The sequence below is a fragment of the Diceros bicornis genome, chromosome 6 (assembly GCF_020826845.1).
Source record: "Diceros bicornis minor isolate mBicDic1 chromosome 6, mDicBic1.mat.cur, whole genome shotgun sequence".
NCBI classification, from domain to species: Eukaryota; Metazoa; Chordata; class Mammalia; order Perissodactyla; family Rhinocerotidae; genus Diceros; species Diceros bicornis.
This window is the reverse complement of record NC_080745.1, coordinates 35,541,415-35,562,157: the sequence shown is the minus strand read 5'-3', so window position 1 is coordinate 35,562,157 and position 20,743 is coordinate 35,541,415. Positions and strand designations below refer to the sequence as shown.

Sequence of the window (20,743 nt, the reverse complement as noted above, 5' to 3'; positions counted from 1 at the left end):
CACCACATCCCTCATTTATTACAGATCTGCTGTGTGTCAGACTCCATGGTAAACATTTTACACGCATGATCTCATTTAAAACCAAGTCAGCACCCCTCTGGGCCAGATGTAGGGATGGATCAGAGGGGAGGCCTGGCTGGGGCAGGTGACCTGCTGGGGGCTGGCCCTCAGCTGTGGGAGGGGCTGGCCACATCTTGTCCCTGGAGCTGCGCCACTGTCAGCTGGCTTGCTTCTGAGCTGTAGCCTTCGGACTACAGGGCCTTGATGCAGGGAGCTGCTCCTCAGCTCAGGGCCTGGCAGCCACACTGCCTCTTGGCATTTGAGGGCTGCTTCCTGTCTCCTTGTCCCAAAGCCACCACTGCTGCCAGGACTCAGCGCCAAGCAGGGGGCCAGGCGGAGCTCCTGGCCCAAGCTTGGTGGGCCGTGGTGGTGACAGAGGAGAGGCCTTGGAGCCACGTGGCTCCTGCGCACAGGGAATGGAAACTGGGGTGGCTGCCAGCCTGGCAAGGTCTGCCCTTGTCTCTGGCTGGGCTCCAGGGTCAGGGTTTGCAGCAGAAGGGGCGTCTCTGAGCACCTGCCGGTGTGAGGCCCTGCCCTGCCCCTGGGCCAGGACCCAGAGGCCAGAGGCCAGAATCATTCATCACCTTCATCTTCATCATCATCACAAAGGTACTGCTACTAATTGTCCTCACTGTCTGCACTGTGGGCTCCCCAGCTGGGGTGGCCGTGACATCACTGACTTGCCACTGTCCGCCCAGCAGATCACAGCCCCCCTCACCCACTACCTTCCAGACCTGCCAGCTCAGGGCAATTTTGGCAAATTCTTCCTCACTCACAGTGGAGTTGCACCTTGAGGGGAGGAGGTGGTTAGGTTCTGAGACAGCACCTGTGGCACAAACCACATGTGGTCCAGGTGATCCCTGGTCATGCTCAGCCCAGGGAGATGCTCGTGACATAAGAGGCGTGCAGTAGCTGGCCTCTCCAGGCCCCATCCCTTGCCCACCTTAGTCAGGGCAGCTAGTCATTGTCCTCCTATTCCCTCTCTGTCCTTCTTGCCCATTTCCTGCATTATGACAAACTAATGCTGGTCACACTCCCCGCACTGCTACCACTGTGTTTGTGAAACGTGGGTGATCACTTGAACGTTCCATTGAGTACCATTCCATAGTCTGGAAGCTTCCAGAGCTTAGATCCGTGGTTCCCAGCCCTGGCTGCACATTAGACTCACCTGGGCATCTTTAAGGAAATCCTGCTGCCCGGGCTCCACCCACTGAGATTTGATTCATTGGTCTGGGGTGTGGCCTGGGCGTCAGTAGTTCTGCCAATTCCCCCAGATGATTCTATCGGGCATCTGGGGGTGAGACCCACTGCTGTAGCTTCCTGGAAAAGTCTACTGTGTGTTTGGCGGAAAAGTTGAGGTCAAGGTGGGGGGACCAGAAGAGCCAGGCCAAAGAAGGTGGGAGAAGAATAGGCCGCCCCTGCTGTGGGCTGGGCTCAGGAGGGGAGTTTCCCCTTCATTACCTCGTCCCATCCTCCCAGCAGCCCTTTGGCTTCAGATGCAGAAACTGAGGCTTGGAGGGCCTGTGTCACCCAGCTGGGAAGGGCCTGGGCTGAACTGGGGCCCCAGGTGTTTCACTGCCAAAGGTGGCCTCTACGCCACTTTGCAGGGAAGCTGGGTGACAGAAAAGGAGGGTTACATTGGGTTTGTTTCCTTTTTTTAAACTTTGTTTAAAAATAATTGTTATGTGATTATTACTTGCTCATTGTAGTAGGCAGACATTCTGTGCAGAATTAGCTTTCTTTTTCAGATAGGGAAATCAGGAAAGTTAGAAAATATCTAAAAGTTTAACAAGAAGGAATTACCTACAATTTCACCACCCACAAACAACTCTCTAACAGCTGGGTGCATTGCCACCAATGTTTTGTGAGCACATATTCTTTCTCACCTTTAAAATTACCCTGAACCAGTTGTTCTCTTGGTAGGGACTTTTCTCCTTAAGGATGCTCAGCCACTGGTATTTTTTTCTTAGGGATTTCTTCCTGTTTACAGGCAGGGGATCAGAGCAGGGATCACAGCAGAGCCAGGAGTTAGAGACAAACCGTCCTGTGGTTCCAGAATGCTGCTCCCAGCACTGAACTCACAGGCTCCCTTCGTGAGCCGCTGAGACTCCCAGGCACACTTTGAATGACGGTCATGATAATCATGGCAGCAAACGCGAACGCTTACATAGTCGTTGCTGCAAGCTCGGACCATCCTAGGTTCTCTGTATATTTCTCAGAGCAACTCCACAAGATAGTGCTACTACAATCCTGAAGCACGGGGATGTTCAGTAACTTGCCAAGCTTACGTGGTTTGAGACTGGCAGGACCCAGGGATGCTGGCTCAGGGGTCTCTGCATTTACCCACCACACCCACCACACTGCTTCTCCTCTGAGAAGGATTCCTGCTACAAATGGACTGGGCCTAGCAAGACCTCAGGAACTTTTCACTCAGTACCTCCCAGGGTGTGGGGCCTGCAGAGGTTGTGACCCTGGGACATGGGGCCCAGTGGTCATCCCAGATAATCTCTCCAGCTGGTGGAGGCTCTCCACTGCTGGTGCTACTCCTGGGTCTTTGGCCTGTTTGGGGAGTTCTCATGCTGCCCATCTGGGGCTTGCATGGCGGGTGTGCCTGCTGAGGACAAGCCTGGCATTTCTCGGCTCCATCCTCCAAGGGCTCCTTCCTCCTGTCTGTCCCCAAGGCTGCAGCTCAGGAGGAATTAGCTTTCAGACTTTCCTTGGTTTGGGCCCAGGTCTCGGCAGCCCAGCCTCCAGCAGAGCTCCTATGGCTCGGGGCTTCCACATTAGGTTTGAATTAGATGGAATCTCAGTGTCTGCAGGCTTTCATACCGGCCATGCTGACTCACGCTTCCGTGGTAGTGGGCAGCCTGTGTGCCTCCTGCGTGTGTGTCGTCTCTGTGTGTGTGTGTGTTTGTTGCCTGCCTGCACATGTGTTGTCTCTGTGTGTGTGTATCATCTCCGTGTGTGTGTCATCCCTGTGTGCGTGTCATCTCGGTGCACCTATGTCTCTGGTTTCCATGCGTGTGTCATCTCCATGCATGCCTCTCATCTCCCTGCATGTGCATCATCTTTTTTTTTAACAGCTTTGTTGAGATATAATTCACATACCATGCAATTGGTCCATTTAAAGTGTACAATTCAATGAATTTTTATCATTTACACAGAGTGGTGTAATTATCACCACGTTCAGTCTTAGAACATTTTCACTATCTCGAAAAGAAGCCCTGTATCCTTTAGCTATCACCCTCCTAATCCATCACCCCAGCCCCTGGCTACCACTAATCTAGTTTCTGTCTGTAGTCTATAGATTTCCCTGTTCTGGACTTGCTTATAAATGGATCATAGAATATGTGGTCTTTTGTGACTGACTACTTTCACTTAGCATAATGTTTTCAAGATTCATCCATGTTGTAGCATGTGTGAGTACTTCATTCCTTTTATGGCTGAATCATATTCCATTGTATGGTTATACCACATTTTGTTTATCCATTCATCTGTTGATGGGCATTTGGATTGTTTCTACTTTTTGGCTGTTGTGAGTAGTGCTGCAGTGAACATTTATGTAAAAATTCTTGTGTGGACATATGTTTTCATTTCTCTTGAATATATACCAAGGAGTCGAATTGCAGGGTCATATGGTAACTCTGTTTAATATTTTGAGGAACTGCCAGACTGTTTTCCCAAGTACCTACACCATTTTACATCCACACCAGCAGTGTATGAGGGTTCCAATTTCTCCACATTCTTGTCATTCTTGTTATTATCGGACTTTTTGATTCTAGCCATCCTAGTGGGTGTGAAGGGGTATCTCACTGTGGTTTTGGTTTGCATTTCCTTAATGATGAGTGATGTTGAGCATCTTTTCATGTGCTTATTGGCCACGTGTACATCTTCCTTGGAGAAATGTTTACTCAGATCCTTTTCCAATTCTTAAATTGGCTTGTTTGTCTTTTTATTATTGAGTTGTAAGAGTTCTTTATGTATTCTAGATACTAGTCCCTTATCAGGAGAGCAGAGGCTGGTCTCGCATGTCTTTTTGCACACCCCCACCCCCATCGAGCCTAGCGTGCGGTAGATGCTTCGTAAAGACATAAGGGAGGGAGGAAGACATGATTGACATCAAAGACATAATTGAGGGAGCAAGGGATCTGGGCCACCTTGAAGAGTCCTGGCAGGAGTGGTGTCCCAGGATGGGGGATGTGTGGGGTGGGGCTGGCCCCCTCACACTTGTCATGAATCAGAGACAGTGGCCCAAGATGACCCATTAGAGGGTTTTGTCCCCTCAGGTTATGTGGGTGTGGCTTCCAGTTGAACTGACTTCACCAGAAACACGGTGGGCAGGGACAGGGGGAAGGATTTGAAAAAAACCCAATCCCTGGGCCCACCCTCCCTTGATTATTGGCTTGAGCAACTGGGAAGAAGATGGTGCCATTTGCTGAGATGGGGTAGGCAAGGGGAGGGGTCAGTCTGCTCTAGAGTTTGAGGTGCCCAGCAGAGGCCCAGGGTCTCTCTCAAGGAGGCTGTTGGACAGTCCTGCAGGGAATTCTGGGAGAGGTCAGGGCTGGGGATGTAATTGGGAGTTATCTGCAAATACATGGTATTGAAAGCCATGAGACCAGGGGAAATCCCCAAGGAGCATGTGTGTGGCTGGAGGAGCTGAGTGAGACCAGGACAAAGGAGTGATTGCTGGCTCTGGCCACATGAGGTCTTGGGTGACCCTGACGAGTTTCTGGGGAGTGGTGGTGGCTCTAGAAGCCCCTTTGGGAGGGTAGAGGAGAGGCATGGAGGTGGAGGCTGAGTGTAGACAACTTTCTACTGTGGAGGGAAGCAGAGACCTGGAATAGCTGGACAGGGCTGGGAGGGAGGGCGTTTCACAGATGGGAGGTCCTTGAGTGCACGTGTGTGACAAGGAGAGTGATCCCAGAGAGGGAGAGCGTGCTGATGCTGGAAAGAGGGAGACTAAGAGCTAAGTCTTTGAGGAGGTGAGGGGGAGGTGATCCTGAGCGCAGGCTGCAGCGGGAGGAAGGGAAGGGCACAGGTGTGGGAGTTCAAAGTGATGGGAGGATAGGGGAGAGCCTGCCTCATGGTGTCTGTTTTCTCCTGAAAAACAGAAGAGAGTGAGGGTGGGGGCAGTGCTGGAAGTCGAAGCCCCTGGGAGAACTGGCATGCAGACGCAACAGGGAGGTGCCGCAGAGTCCCCAGCCAGCATCCTGCTCATGTGAGAGTGCTGGCCACTGATTTCAAGTGAGAGCAGTGGGTACCATGTGCGTTTTCTCCATCAGTGTGCAGACGTGGAGTGGGTGGCTGGTTGGGTTGAACCAGGGCAGAGGCTTCTCTGGGAGAGTAGGATAGAGGGAAAGCGGGGGAGAGAATTATGGGTGTTTGCAGGAGAATTACTATGTGTCTAGACCAAGGAGTCCCAGGTGGTGAGAAGGGAAGTGAGGACTTGGTGAGGGGACTGACAATGATAAAGCAGTGGGGTCACGTGTTGGAGGTCTTGACATTTGGTAATGGCCGGAGCCAGTGTGCAAGTTAGGTGAGCAGGACGGTAGGGGAAGGGAAGGAGAAGCCCACGGCCGAGTCTTCTGAGGTTGTAGCGGGCGATGTGGTCTACAGAGGGGGCGTGGCTGGCCGTGGCTGAGGATAGAAGTGGGTTGCTGGGCTGAGGGTGGGCCTGGTGGAAGCCATTTCTGACTCTCATGCCACTCCCTGTTGTGTGCATCGCCCCAGCCTTCACTTGCTGGGTTTTCTTTCGTTTCCTACAGTGGAACAGTTTCAAGCTGAATTTGCTGGAAGCCTAAGAACCTGAGACACCACAGCTGGCAGTAAAACCCTCCAAATGGAATTTCCAGGACAGGTCGGGCCCGAGATTGCACTCTCCTTGGGAGGTGGCACGATGGTTGGGTTGGAGGTGGCCTGCTCTGCTTTTTTTTCCTTTGGGGGTGCCCCACAAAGGCTGGCCTTGGAAGGAGAGGAAGAGGAGACTTGGCCTACCCCTGAGCTGGCTCAATGGGAGCTGCCATCTTGAAATGGGCCCTCCTTCTGGGCATTCGATGAAGGTTGGTGAATCTGAGGGCGTAGCAAGGGAGCTCAGGATCCCGCTTTCCCAGAGGGCCTGCAGCTGTCTTCTCAGAGCTAAGCCACTTGCCCCTGCCTGGGCCGTGGGCTGGGTCCTTGCTGCTTGTCTCAGCACCTGCCTCAGCACAGATGGAGCCCTGCCCTGGTCCAAGCCTAAACTTCAGCGCCGTCCAAGGACACGTGTTCTAGTACTTGGAGATCTCTTCGTATGGCCTCCCTGGGGATCTGTTTGTTGGCTCATTGTACCCTCACCTGCCAATTTACATGCAAATACATGCAATTTTAGAAAAAACACATTTATACATATACATGCACACATTAAAATACTAAAATAATATGGCTTCAGTTATCTGCTGCAATATTTGGGACCTCAGGCTGATGATAGACAGCTGCCAGTGACCAACTGAACTTGCTCAGTTATGACCCATGGCAGGACACAAGCTGATTTCTAAGCCAGCACCCACCTCCCCTGTTGCCGTGCAACCCTGTCTCCTTCAGGTGCCCTGGAGTTACACTCTGGACTTGGGGGCTTCCCCTGAGGGGAAGCAGGACTGGAAAACCTCAGTCAGTGTGGCCTGGAGGCCTCCGGATGAAGACGCAGCAGAAGTGTCGCCTTTGCAACCAAAACAGTGTCACAGCCATATTGGAAAAGTCAAACAGCTCCTCCCCATCAGCCACTCAGCTCTCGGGAAAGGCCCCTCGGAAGCAGCCGTAGAACAGAATCCAGACTCTGCTGAGGGCGGCCAGGCTGGATGGGCGAGTTTCCACGGGGAGAAATCGCCTAGGGGCCTGTATAGTGTGTGGCTCAACTGGATGTGATCAGCTATTGTTATTGTTTTTCTTGCATGAAGAACCTTGCTAGTATATATTTCCTGCTTATTTATTGTTTCCAAAAGAATAAGGTGAGGGTGAAAAAAGACATGGCTGACATGTCTTTTCCAGGCTACCAGAACTTATTTCGCCCCCTTTTCTTGATTTCTTATACAGAAATTTGATTTGATTATAGTGCTTTAAAATTAGCCACCACTTTTCGTAAACATCTCCTCAATTGAGAGATGGGAGTAATTTGGCGAGGAGGCAGAGCCAGAGGGTTCCCGTTGCCAGTCTGTCTGCCCTGCCTGGTGCCTGGTTTCCTGGCCAGGGCAGAGCTGGAGGGGATCGTCAGCCAGATGTCTTCTGGTGTGGATGGGGAAACCGAGGGCCGTGGGGGAGGGACTGGCCCGGCCTACCTTCCCATTTCTTCTCTAGGAGGAGGGTCTCGGGCCGAGGGGGCACCCGGGCCTGGACAAGAACTGCCTATCAAGGCTGGATGTACGCACAAAATGGATGAGGAAAATCCCTGGGGAAGTTCTGCGTTTGTTCTCTGAGGGGCTGGTGGAGTCCACTGTCACAAAGAGGTTTGAAACTTACGTTGCAGGTTGCATATTACAGGGCGTGGGTCTTTGCCCTAAATTTAACTGGGCTGGGGAAATGGGGATTTTTGAACTCTTCCCTGGGGAGAGGCCTGTGAGCGGGGGCACTGGACCAGACCCAGGAATCCTGGAGCTTCCGCTTCTGGTAGAGAGGAGCTGGGGTGTGATGAGGATGGTGTGATGAGGGTGGTGTGTGGGAGCCTTCCAGGCCGGGTGGAGGGTCACCTGGGGAGTCTACTCCTTTTAGGGCTGTGTGCTGAAGTGTCTCCTCTGTTCTCACGTGCATGGTGGGAGGTGGACTGGCTTCCATGGGGGTGTTGTGCCCAGAGGTGAGAAGTGAACATCCTGCTTGCTCTGTAAGACCAGAGGCCCAGGGATTTGCAGATGGGACTATGAAAGGAAAGTTCCCTCATTCAAGTGACCCCCCAAGGGCAGAAGCAGGGCCTAAGGGTGACCTGTGGTAATATAGCCTAGTGGTTAAGAGCCACACAGAGCTGGGCTCTTGTTCTAGTGCTGTCACTTACTTGCTAGGTGCCTTTGGGCAAGTTACTTAACCATTCTGAGCCTCTGTTTCCTCATCCGTGAAATGGGTCTAATATTTGTGCCTACCTCATAGGGTCATTGTAAGGATGAAATAAGACATATAAATACATGTGGCAGATACTGTTATTAAAATCAGTGATAATAAGACTGTTTATAAAGGGTGGGAGGTAGGGAAGTGTGTTTCAGCTCAGTAAAACATTCTGAATGTCCCTATGCAGGATAGGTTACATCTTGAGGGAGGGAGCTCTCTGTCCCTAGAGGCATCCAAGTAAAAGTTAGAGGTCCCCTAACTGAGGATGTTGTCCAGGTGCTGAAGCCTCAGACTGGGGCAGGCACGGTGATCCTGAAAGGTCTGTGTGGTCCATGATTGTGGACAGGGAGGGGTGGGCTGGAAGGCAGTGCCTTGCAGCCCAGCCCTGGGCCATGTGGATCATTCCAGAACCTGCATTCCTTATATGAAGCACTGAGATCTGGTGGCCACAATGAGGTACGGAATGCCAGCTTTTGAAGAATCCTCCTTGTACAGTTGGTCAACCAAGTCTCAGAACAGAGGAGGGCCATGGTTCAGTGTGTGGGGTGGCTGAGTCTTCTGCCCCCTGGTCTGGAGAATTCTCCTCTGCCGGGTTGCTTCCAGAGGTGTGATGGGCAGGGCCAGCATGGCTACAGCCCTCCGTGAGCCTGGGTTTGTACAACTTTAGCTTGGACGAAGCACAGCCCTTCTGAGTTGTGCTATAAGGGTCTCTTGCTTTGCTTGATCCAGAGGGGCTTGAATAGGGCGAGTTGGGGTGGGAACAGTCCCCCTGGGTATCAGACGGGGGTATGGAAAGAGGGATGGAATGGGTTGGGGTGCGTGTGGGGCTTGGTTCTCACAAGCTCTCGTGGCAGCCGAGCTGCAGTAGCTTTGGGGGTGTGCCCTGGGCCCTCCTGTCCTACAACCCTTGTGTACCCTGGAAGACAGGCTTCCTTTGGGGGCAGTGGCAGAGGCCCTTCGATTTGGCCCTCACTGGTTGTCAGGTTTGGGCTCAGCCTCTGCGCATGAGCCTGAATGCCTCCCAGTCCCCACCCTGCCCTCCATGCTTCCGTGCCCTTGCTTGGGCCCTCTGCCTGGTGCGTCCTTTCCAGCCCAGGTGGGTTTCTTTTGCCACCCTAACAGTTTCTTCCTTCCAGTGCAGTCATCACCCTCTGCTGGCCTGGGGGTCTAGCAGGGACTGCCAGTCCCAGGGTGACCATGTGACTCAGGCTGGACCAACACAGTCCTCCCTTGGGCTGTTGCAGATGGGACTATGAAAGAACCTTCTCCTTGTCTCTGGTGGCAGAGCGGAGATGTGCCTGCAAGAACGGGCTGCATAGCCGTGCTGGGAGAATGCAGCTGACAGAGGGTGTGGAGAGGACGGGTGGAGAGGGAGCTGAGGGCATGGAGTCCCTCACTTCCCGTGCCTGCCCCTGCCATGGTTTCTCATGGGGCCAATACGCTCCCCTTTGGGCTAAGAGGGTTCAAGTTGAATTTCTGCCCCTTGCAACCGGGAGCCTGGTGGGTACCCGTCCTTCAGGCATATCTGCCATAGCACCTAGCACAACATTTGGCCTCCCTCTCCTCCTCTGCGGGCCCTTCCTCCAGGTGATGAGCAGCTCACAGCCAAAGGCTGGGCCTTATTTGTCTGGTTCTCCCTGCCCTGGACACATAGTAGGTGCAAAAGTAAAAAGGGGGAAGTGCTTTGAATGAAAGGATGTGCGCTCAAGACAAGATGTGACATTGACATTTTAATAAGCAGACCAGAACTTTTGCAGATAGTTGAGTATCCCCTGATAAAATGGTTACCTTGGGAAGCCGCATACTTATTCCAGTAATGCTGCTGTTTTTCCCTAGAGCATTTTCTGGCCTCCTGGTTGAGTCTGTTTATGAGGTGTAGAAGGCAGCCACCTTGCCTTGATCCCAAATGGTGTTTGCAGTTTGATCAACAGATTTAAATGGAAGGGACGAGAAAGAGATTGGCTGCTGCTGGGAGGTTCCAATGGTGTGTGCTCAGTCGGTGTTGGAAGGGGATTCGTGAAGAAGCCACCTCCACATAGGCTGAGGTGGGAAAATTGGTGGCATTTAGTTGTATAAAGTAGTGGCTGCTTTAAAAAGAGGCGGCTCCTATTCAAACGGAGAAGTACCACTAGAGTTAGAAAAACGCTTTCTTCAGTCTCTGCCTTGTGTCTGCAGCTGCATTCCCGTCTCTGGAGCAGTGCTGGTATGCAGGAAGGATTCAATAGATATTTGTTGAGTGAGTGAAGGAATTCATAAATACATATTTATTAGGGCTTGCCTACTATTTTCCAGGCACTGTGGTGGGTGGGCTGGTCTGACTTTACAGAGCTGATGTGTGTTGGGGGCTGGGGGCCTGAGCAGCCACTGGTGTATTCACACACATCTGGTTCTATGTTTCCTTGGCCCCTGTGATTATTGCCTTCACTGGGGGCTAATAACGCATTTGCTGGGTTTGGCCAAGGTTATATTTTTATGTTTTTATTTCCAAGGCCAACACCTGATTTTTTTAAGGGAATATTTTGATGCAGGCAAAAAATTAGATTAAAAACAGAGCGTGCGCGCCTGTGCGCTCCTGTGCGCTCTCCTGGCTCGTTTATCATCAGCGCACATCAGCTGCCCTCCCTGGCGTGCGTGCACACATGCTTGAAATCTGGAATAATAACACTTTGTCCTGGAGTAGGGAACCGGCACCCGCCTGAGGGATGATTCACCTTTGCCCATAGGATTTCCCCTCCTGTCTGCAGGTAGGTAAAGGCAAATCTGAGTGATAGCGCTTCAGGGTGGAATGCGGTGTCCTGGTGTGTGTGTATGCGCGCGCGTATCCTTTACGGCAGTGGCTGTCCTGCCTCCCCCTCTCCGCTTTTAAGCACTGGGACCCTTTGTTTAAATGAAATGTTATGTGGAACCCCATGAGTGTACAACACAGTCAAGTGGGGCTGCTTTGCTGGAAATGAGCATGGGCCCCTTGCTCAGTTTCCTGCCACCCCTCCCACCTCCCTGCTGGGGTCCCAGGGCTCCCCAGGTCCACAGGGAAGAGGCTGCAGCCCTGTGGTCACACGTTTGCATTCACAGATGCTCACCTGTTCTGTGCTGTGTATTCACGCCTCTTCTCTCTCCTCTTTCTCCTGCCCGCTGCGCCCCTGGTCAGGCGGGCCTGATCCGCACCGACGGCACCGACTACTTCATAGAGCCCCTGGAGTGGGGGCAGCAGGAGAAGGAGGCCCGCGGGAGGACGCACGTGGTGTACCGCCGGGAAGTCGTCCAGCGGGAGTGGGCAGAGCCTGGCGGGGACCTTCACAATGAAGGTAGGCACTGGGCAGGTCCCCAAGCTTTACTTGTGTCCATACCTCTGGGGTGTTTTTAGGTCACTTCTGACCTCACCCTCTCATCTCCCGGCCTCAGTCTTCCCTTCTGTAAAATGGGACCAGGTCTACCTACTGCACCAGTAGAGAAGCCCCAGTGGGTTTAGGGGCTACTATAGCTGGCCAGAGTTGGGGGCCACAGGAGCTACTTGAGCCCCCTGAACTGTGGTCCTTAGGACTCCAGAGGTCTCTGCGGGGCTCAGCATTGCTTTGCAAGGCTGTTTCTCTGCCAAGGCAGAAGGTGGAATGGCTGCAGTTAGCTCTTCCCCATAAAAATCAGCTCAACCCCTGGGAACCATGGGAAGGAAGTTCTTAGGGCACTTGTAGGGGACTGCCTAGTGTCAGGGCGTCAGGGTCAGTTTTGTGTCCAACAGGCGATTTTTAAATCCTGCCTCCAACACTGTCTAGTGTGTGACCCTAAGCAAGTTACTTAACATCTCTGAGCCTCGTTTTCTAATCTGTAAAGTGGAGGCGATCATTGTCCACCTCTAAGGTTGTGTGCATTAGTTGTGGTGTACATAAAAATCCCAGCGTGGAGCTGGGCACGTAGTAGGTACTTGCCGAGTGATTGTTCTTGCTGCAGTCTTGTTACTAGGGTGACTATTGCCAGGTTAGGATGACAGCCCCTGAGAGCAGGGCGTCCTGCACCGCGGTGACCAGCGCAGGTGCCTGCACACCAGCGGTACTCAGGACCCGTGGCTGAGCCAGTGAGGCAGTGGCTGTGACGTGTGCTGGTCCTGGGCCCGGGGCCAACTTCATAGTTCAACTTAGCTTTGTCACGAAGCCCCTTTGGCCAAGAGGACAGGAGAAGGCCTGGGTGGAATCTGGCCCTGAGCGGACCACACCCTCCTATCAGGGCCCTGGTGGGGCTGGGCATTGCGTGAAGGAATGCCTGGAAGCCGGTTGTCCTCCACACAATGCCTCTTTTGAAGCCCCAGCTGCTCTCCCGGTGTTGCTGTAAGAGAAGCCGTGGCACCAGGAGCCAGCTGAGTGCTGGGTGGCTCTGCAAGCCTGGGGTGGGGTGGGGGCTGGGCCGGGCGGGCCTCGAGGGCTGGGCTGGATTTCAGCAGCACAGTGGTGACTGGAGTGGGAACCAGCACCCACCTGAGGGGTAGCTGACCTCAGACGCGGAGCTGGTGGAGCTGGACTTGAGGCCAGGAAGGCTGCGTGACTCCCTGCCGTCAGGCTGTCCGCTGGAGCTCCTGTGGGCCTGTGGGTGATGCCGCGCCCTGGCCATCTGTGTCCCTCCTTAGAAAGAAACCTATGACTCTCACTCACTCTGTTATTTTAAGGCCAGCAGCGGGTCTGAGCCCAGGGTGTGGAGAAGCGTTTCTGGGTGTGCATGTCTCCACGTAGCATTCTTCATTGGGACGAAGGGTTTCACCTCACATCTTTGGGTGTGCTTCTCCCCACACAGAAGGGCCTCAGAGCCTGGCCAGCCGGTCAGAGCCTGCCCAGCTGCCAGTAAGCCGGCTTCTGCGAGGTCTCCCTCAGCCTGAGCACCTTCCCCCCTCTCTGTCCATCCCTGTCCTGCCCGGCTGTCAGCCCAGCTCAGATGTCCCCTCTCCTGGACCCCTCAGCCCCCTGGATTTCTCCGGGGACTGTCTCCTTCTCCCAAACAGGCTGGGGGTCCTGGAGGACAGATTCCAAGTCTTAATGATCTTCCTGTCCCTCACGTGAGCTCTGCTGCCCCCTGGGATGTGTCTAGCTTTCCTCGAGGAAGGAGAGGCGGCATCAGAGGACCCTTCAGAGGGATTTTCTAGCTGAGCTGTGGCCTGTGCAGGGGCTCCCTGCCACCTCGGCTCCACTGTGGAGGGGTCGGACGTGCACCAATGAGCTTAGGGGTGGAGGGGACTCTCCCCCTTGGCGCTCAGGGTATGGTCTAGGCTGCTGCTTCCTGAAGAGAGCATGCGTGCACCCACGCACACTCACCTACACACACTCACCCACTCACATACAACACATCCCCACACACTCACACAAACACCTCAATCACACACAGTCACACACTCACACTCATTCACACATACTAATACCCACTCACACAGCCACATACCTCACATACCTACACCCACACTCACCTACATACACTTACCTGCTCACATATACTCACATACCCACACAGATGTCACACATCTCACACACTTACACTCATTTACACAAATACCCACTCACACACACACCTCACAAACCCGCACTCACACTCATTCACATATGCTAACTCACACCCCCCCACAGTCACATACCTCATCCACACAGTCACACACCTCACACTCACTCATTCACATATGCTGACATCCACCCACACCCCCCCACAGTCACACACCTCACACACTCACACTCATTCACATACACTAACAACCACTCACATCCCCCACAATCACATACCTCACACACACTCACACTTATCTACACACTAATACCCACTTACACACCCACATACAGTCACACACCTCATACACTTACACTTGCCTGGTCACATACACCCAGTATCCACTCACTCACATCCCCTCACACTCATACAAACACACGCTCATACTTACACACACCCTTGATGGTCCCCCAAAAAGAGTTAAGCAATTCTTTCCTCAAGGCCTCTGTGAGAAATCTAAACTGTTCAGAGTCCGGAGGTGGAAATTCCCCTGGCTGGATCTCCAGGTATGAGCTGGCCCTTGCCCCAACCCCTCAGGGACTCCCCTAGGGACCCTGCCTTGGCCTTGGAGGCTGTGCCCTAGACGCTCCCATGCTCCTAACGTTGCCCTTTCCTCCCTCAGCCTGTGGTCTTACTCCCCATAACCCCCTTCCCACCCTCCAAGTCCCTCCTGAGAAGGGAACTGGATGCCAACGGGCCATGTGCATCTGTGGCCAGAGTTCTGGCTCCTCAGCTGAGGGCTTGGGCTGCCAGTCACCAGCGCAGCTCATCCCTTCAGGGGAAGCCTGCTGGCTGGGACTTATGGCTGCTGCTTCTTTTTTTAAAAAAAAATTTGAGATAAAATCCACCATTTGAACCATTTTAGGGTATACAATTCAGTGGGTTTTTTTTTTTTGTTTTACTATATTCACAGTGTTGTGCAACCATCACCACTATTGAATTCCATAACATTTCCACCACTCCCATAAAAAGCCCTGTACCCATTAATTAGCAGTCACTCCCATTTTCCCCTGCCCAACCCCCTGGCAACCACCAGTCTACCTTCTATCTCTATAGATTTCCCTGTCCTGGACATCTCATATAGATAATCATCAATATGTGTCCTTTTGTGACTGGCTTCTTTTACTTGGCGTGTAAGGTTCATCCACGTTGCAGCATGTGTCAGTACTTCACTCCTTTTCATGGCAGGGTAATATTCCAGTGTATGGAGATACACACTTTGTTTATCTGTTCATCTGTGATGGATATTTGGGTTGTTTCCATTTTTTGGCTATTATGAATAACGCTGCTGTGAACATTCATGTACAAGTTTTTGTGTGAACATATGTTTTCAATTCTTTTGGGTATATAACTAGGAGTGGAATTGCTGGGTCCTATGGTAACACTATGTTTAATATTTAGGGGAACTGCCGAAGTGTTTTTCAAAGCAGCTACACCAGTTTACATTCTCCTGGGGCTTCTTGGGTGGGCTCACTGAAAGCCTCCCAGAAGCCTGCTGCCCCCGACCCCACCCCACTTTGAGGGTTACCTATTTGTGGCCTGAAGGATGAGAAACACATAGAGGAGGGTGTGGTTGGAACATCTCCAGGGTCTGTGGCTGATGTCAGCAGGCCCTCCCCAATTCCTCTCATTGTTTTTGTGGAGAGAGAAGTCTGGGTGGGCTCTGATAGGGTGTGGTAATGGGAGAGTGGGAGACCCGGGTTTACATTCTGGGATTTTGCCTTTATATTGCTGTGTGACCTGGGATGAGTCAGGTAACCTCTCTGAGCCTCAACTTGGCAGGGGGAGTTGTGAGGGGTCAAGTTTCACATTTCACTTGCAGTGTGTGAACCTTTGGGCCCTGCTCCCCTGTTGGGAGTGACTGTTATTTCTTCTCCCCACTCCATGGGGAGAGCCCTTGCCCCTTCTCCTCCCCTCCTGGGGCTTTTCTCTCCTCCCTCCCAGGAATTTGTCTCTGGGCAGCTGCACTCACTGTTGGGTTCTTGTGCAGTGTGACCTGCAGAGCGAGGCACTGGCCTCAGGGCAAGTGATGGGGACACCGGCTGCACCCTGCTCGCCAGGCCATGCATCACTCAGAGGGCTGGCCGCCCTCTTCTGGTTTCTCCAATGGGCCAGTGGCCACACACTTAAAGGTTTCCAACCCTCCAGTCTAGTGCTTCCCTTCCTTTTGCAGTATAAGGCCACTAACTAAAGGGAAATAAAAAGGAACAGTAGCACTGAGTCCCGTGGTTCCGTTGCCCTGCCCTCAGATTTCAGTTCCTGTAGTAGCCGTGTCGACAGAGGCTTAGAGGCAGAACATGGATCTCTGCAAATGTGCTCATGGATTTGTTACCACACAAAATTGGGGTTCTTTTGCCCAATTTGCATAAAAAAAACCAATTATTATGGCATCAGCTTTTGGGACAAGAAATGTAGCTTTATTTTGCGAAATCAATCTGCAAGGAGACGGGGGCATATGCTCTCAGATCTGTCTCCCCGATCCAGGGCTTGGGGCATAATTCATGGGATGAAGGGCAGGGCGGCCTGAAGTGTGGAGATGGATGACTGGAGGTGGGAGAAGTGAGGTCATTGATGATCTGCACAAGCGTAGTCGAGCTTCGTGGCTCTTCATAGGACACATGTTCACAAAATGGCGGCGTCACCATGATCTGAGGTGGAGTTTTCAGCCCCTTGATGTCAAAAGGGTCATTTATTGGGTATTTGCACAGGCCAGGTTGAGGGATTGGTGGTCTCAACCGGCCTGAACCAAACAAGGGGTCATTTCTCAGTTTATGAAAAGCTACTTTTAATTACTCTGTTGATAAGATGGGGTCAGTTGAACTGGTCCTAGAGGGCCCATGGTTACATTTCCACCCACTGCCACCTTTGATTTTTACAGCAAGCTTGCGGGGCAAGAGATCAAGGATTATTATCCCCATGTCACAGGAGGGGAGATGGAGGCCAAGAGAAGCGAAGGGACTTGGGCTAGGACACACAGTGAGACAGGACCAAGTGGGAACTGGAACCCAGGCCGGTTATCACTTTCCTCTTATTGCCTCAAAGACTTAGCCATGCCCTCGTGCCAGGGAAAGGGTTTGTGCCCACAAATTATCCAGTATGGAGCAAACCCTCTTGCTGCATTCGCTTACAGAGGCAGGAAGGGGGGCACACGCGACAGGGGTAGGGGCTTATTGGTGGGCAGCATCAGGGTGACGGCCCCCCACATGAGTCTGACCTCGATCTTTTCCCATCCTCGTTCCAGCCTTTGGCGTGGGCGACCTTCCCAACCTGCTGGGCCTGGTGGGGGACCAGCTGGGTGACGGGGATCGGAAGCGGCGACATGCCAAGCTGGGCAGCTACAGCATTGAGGTGCTGCTGGCAGTGGACGACTCGGTGGTACGCTTCCACGGCAAGGAGCATGTGCAGAACTACGTCCTCACCCTCATGAACATCGTGAGTGTCCCCGAGTCCTGGGGCTGGGGCCTAGGCAGGAAGCTGGGTGGGAGCCGCCGATATTGGTCTGAATGGATGGTTTCTGTTGGGCCTGGTGTTTTCTGGGTGGCCTCAAGGAAGTCACTGCTGGCTCCTTAGCCCAGCTGGACAGCGGGTTTTGTGGTGAAACAGGCCTGAACTGGCCTGATATCCACCCCAGGCGGCAGCCTGGTCTCAGCTGTACGTTCCTGTGCTGAGGTGCTCACAGGCCATCAGCGCCGGCCCCTGGCACGCTGGAGCCTGCAGATGGTAGGTTTTGGGCTTGGACACAGTCAGATCCTGGGTCAGGCATGGCCGGGGCCTCGCTTGCCTTGGTGTTGAAGGGACTTCCCTGAGGCTCATCATCTGGAGAAAATGTCTGATCCCAGGCTGGGGAGACTGGCCAATGAGCTGTCCGTCTGCTAGGGGTGATCCCAGGCGCCCAGTGTGCGCCTTGTGTGTTCAAGGAGACCAGACAGGCAGGGACAAGGCGGGTCATGGGCAAACTTTGAGACTGGTGAAGCAGAGAGCCCATGTCCTGTCCCAAGTGGGCGGCTGCTACCCAGCTACTGCTGGTGGTTCTCATGCAGAGATGCAGGGCTCTTCTCACAGAAAGGCCAGTTCTTCTACAAAAGTCAGCAATGCTGATGTTTTAAGTGTTTTTTTTAAAAAACTTTTTATTATGGAAGATTTAAATCCAGGTGTCTAAGTGAAACTCCCAATTTTTAAATGTTGAAATAAAAAACCACTGTGAATGCTGAACAAAACATATCTACACACATTTGGCCTGTGGGCTACAAGTGGGCACTCTGAGCTAAGGAGGCAGAGATGAGGGAGGCCAGGAAGGAAGGAGGGGAAAGCGTTGGCGGTGTGCCCTGCACTGTTGCTCTTCTGGCAAGAGGCCTTTGTCAGAGGGGCCTGCAGCTGTGGCTGCAGGAGGATGGGGACAAGTCTAGCTGCAAGTGGGACCTGCGGTGGCAATCGTGCAGGCCCCCAGATGCTGGGGAGGATGGGCAGAACCCCAGGACCTCACCTAGGAAGCTAGGTAGAGGAGTGGCATGTGGGGTCAGGCCCAGCTCAGCATGCCGGGGTGCTGCGGAGTCCAGCAGGAGGAGGCAAGCAGTGGAGTGGATGGGCAAATGCCATGTCAGCAGGAGATGACAGGGCAGGGCCCTCACCCCTGAGTCCCTGCGGGTGACCTAGCTTGGCGGCTCATCATAAACGTTCTTCCGGAACACAAGAGCTGAGAAGGAAGGTATATACACATGGTGGGTCCCGAAGAATTCAAGTGGGGCCTCTTTAGAAGGCCAAGGTTCCAGCCCCTGTGTGGGCCTCCACTGGCCTTAGGATTAGGGTCCCCTGACCTGTAAGGAAACTGGCTAGCTGCATTCTCCTGAAGACCAGAAGGTGACTGCAGGTGGGCAGGGCTGGGATAGAATCACGTTGCACTCAGTGTAACATGGATGGTTCTTGAAGGCTATGATGGACCTGCAGCCGATCACAATACTGCACTTCCTGGCTAGGAGCGCGGGCTTCGAAATCACACAGTCTGGCTCTGCCCCTTCCTGTCTTTTGACCTTGGGGGCAAGTTACTAACCTTCTTGAGTGTCCCTTTCTCCACTTTTGAAACAGCATTAACCATACTTACCGTGCACGGTTTTGGGGAGGGTTAAATGGGGCGTACAGTGCAGAGCCTGGTACCTCACAAACATAGCATAGCTCTCAGTAAGTGGTTGGTGATGATAATGATATGACTTCCATGAGGTGAGTGGTAACACTTTTCTGGGAACCGAACAGTTGATGAGCAGAAATGTCAACCCCACAGTCATGCCAATCCCCCTGGAAACATTTGTAAGATAATGAAATAGCACGATGCTGCGTGTGCTGTCTGGGGTCCAAAATCGCGGCCACACAGTAGCTGAGGTGGCTGCTAAGAGGGCATGTAGCCAGCCCTTATTAGTTGTGTGACCTTGGGCAAGGGACTTGCATTGCTTAGGACTCTGTAGGTTGCAAATGATGGAAAACCAACTCAAATTAGGTTAAGAAAAACGGGATAACTTATTGGCTTATGAACCAACTTGTGGTAGGGACAGGATGGATCTTGTTGTAAATGTGATTGGTACTAGAGGCTTACATGGACTCTGTTTTTAGGTTCCTTTCTTTCTCTATGACATCTTAATTCTCTCTGACCACCTTCTCTACAGGACAGATTCTTGGCCATTAGCACCATGGAGCTGGCTCCTATCGCCATAGCTCCATGGCCAGAGGCAAAAGAAGATTCCCCTGCAGTTCCCAGGCAAAAATTCCTGGAACAGGACTCTGACTGGTCTAACTTTGGGTCACATGACCACCATTTGGACCAATCACTGTGTGATGGAGAAGGAGATAGATTTTTTGCAAAGGAGGAGAGAGACTGGACACAGACATGGCCACTGGAGAAATTGTTCTGAGCTGGATAGACACCCCAGTTGTGTTTGCTACAATATTTAACCCCTGAGAGCCTCCGTATTTTCATAATAGTATCTGCTCTTGGGTTTGTTGTGAAGGTTAAATATGTGTAAAGTATTTAGCGCACGCCTGGCACATAGTGAGTAGTCAAGTATTGTGTCCTGTGCTTCTTATAGCCATATTGTTTGTCTTTGTATGTGCAGATAAGAGCTTCTTTGTCTAAGTCTCTGAAAGTGAGGTCCTCGAGGGTGAGGACTTTGTCTTCTACTTTTTTTGAACCCCAACAGCACACAGCACAGTGCCCGACACCTGGTAGGTGATCCATAAATATGGAAGTGATGGTGTCTGTGGGAGGAGCAGGGAGCCAGCATCTGCTGAGGTGGGAAAAGGGGAAGGCGGCAGATCCAGCCTTAAGAAAAGAGCAGGGGCAGAAGTCAGCTCCGGTTACAGGAGCCCCAGGGAGGGAAGGGGCTGCCAGAAAGTCTGCCCCTTGCCACCTCTTTGTTTGGATACTAATTCTTCTATCCCTTAAGTAGTCTGTGGTTTGGAACTCAGAGCAAAGGCTACCATGTGGGGCTGTGTGAGAAAGAGAGAGGGAGGAAGGGAGGATGACTATGAATATGAACACACCACTTTGCACTTGACCACCCAGCCAGACTCTATAAATCACTGGACAACCCAAGACCACACAGCTGAGGACTAATCCCATTAGTGGGAGAGCTAGGTTGGCCCCTGGAGCCAGCAGGTGGAGACCAGGAGGAGGAGCTGGAGAGGGGAAGGGGAAGGGGGAGGCCTTAGGAAACCCTCGCGAGCCGGGAGCTGGGTCCTGGGTCCAAAGCAGAGGCTGAAGAGCCCGGGAGTGTGAGCCAGGCCCTATTCACAGCCCCAGAGTCCTTCAGTTTGCTAAAAGATAATTTTCAGAAAAAGGTAAAATCATGACTCGTTCAGAAATGAAAACGGGTGTGTGTTTAAAGATTTTGCCCTACTCACTAATCAACGAGGGAACCAGGCAGATGTCACAACCTGTTCAAAAGAGAGCCCAAAGAACAGAAACATTTATAGATCAGGAATTTTGAAATGAACGTGCAGGTAGAGACAAAACTGGCTTTTTTCGCAGGGTAGAAGGGAAACCAGAATTTGCATGTCTATAGGCAGGAGTTTTGCATTGCTATCAGTAATCTTTCTCGCTCTGGGTTGTAAAGGAGCT

General features: G+C 52.5%; 1 protein-coding gene across 4 annotated transcripts in view; it reads left to right on the top strand.

Moving 5' to 3' along the window:
• The window catches only part of ADAMTS14 (ADAM metallopeptidase with thrombospondin type 1 motif 14), a 79,565-nt gene that overhangs the window by 14,993 nt on the left and 43,829 nt on the right, over window positions 1-20,743 (top strand). For all 4 annotated transcript variants that reach the window (XM_058543253.1, XM_058543251.1, XM_058543252.1 and 1 more), the window contains exons 3-4: window positions 11,273-11,429; window positions 16,880-17,070. In XM_058543253.1, the coding sequence (XP_058399236.1) occupies window positions 11,273-11,429; window positions 16,880-17,070 (348 nt within the window). The remainder of the gene's footprint in view (window positions 1-11,272; window positions 11,430-16,879; window positions 17,071-20,743) is intronic.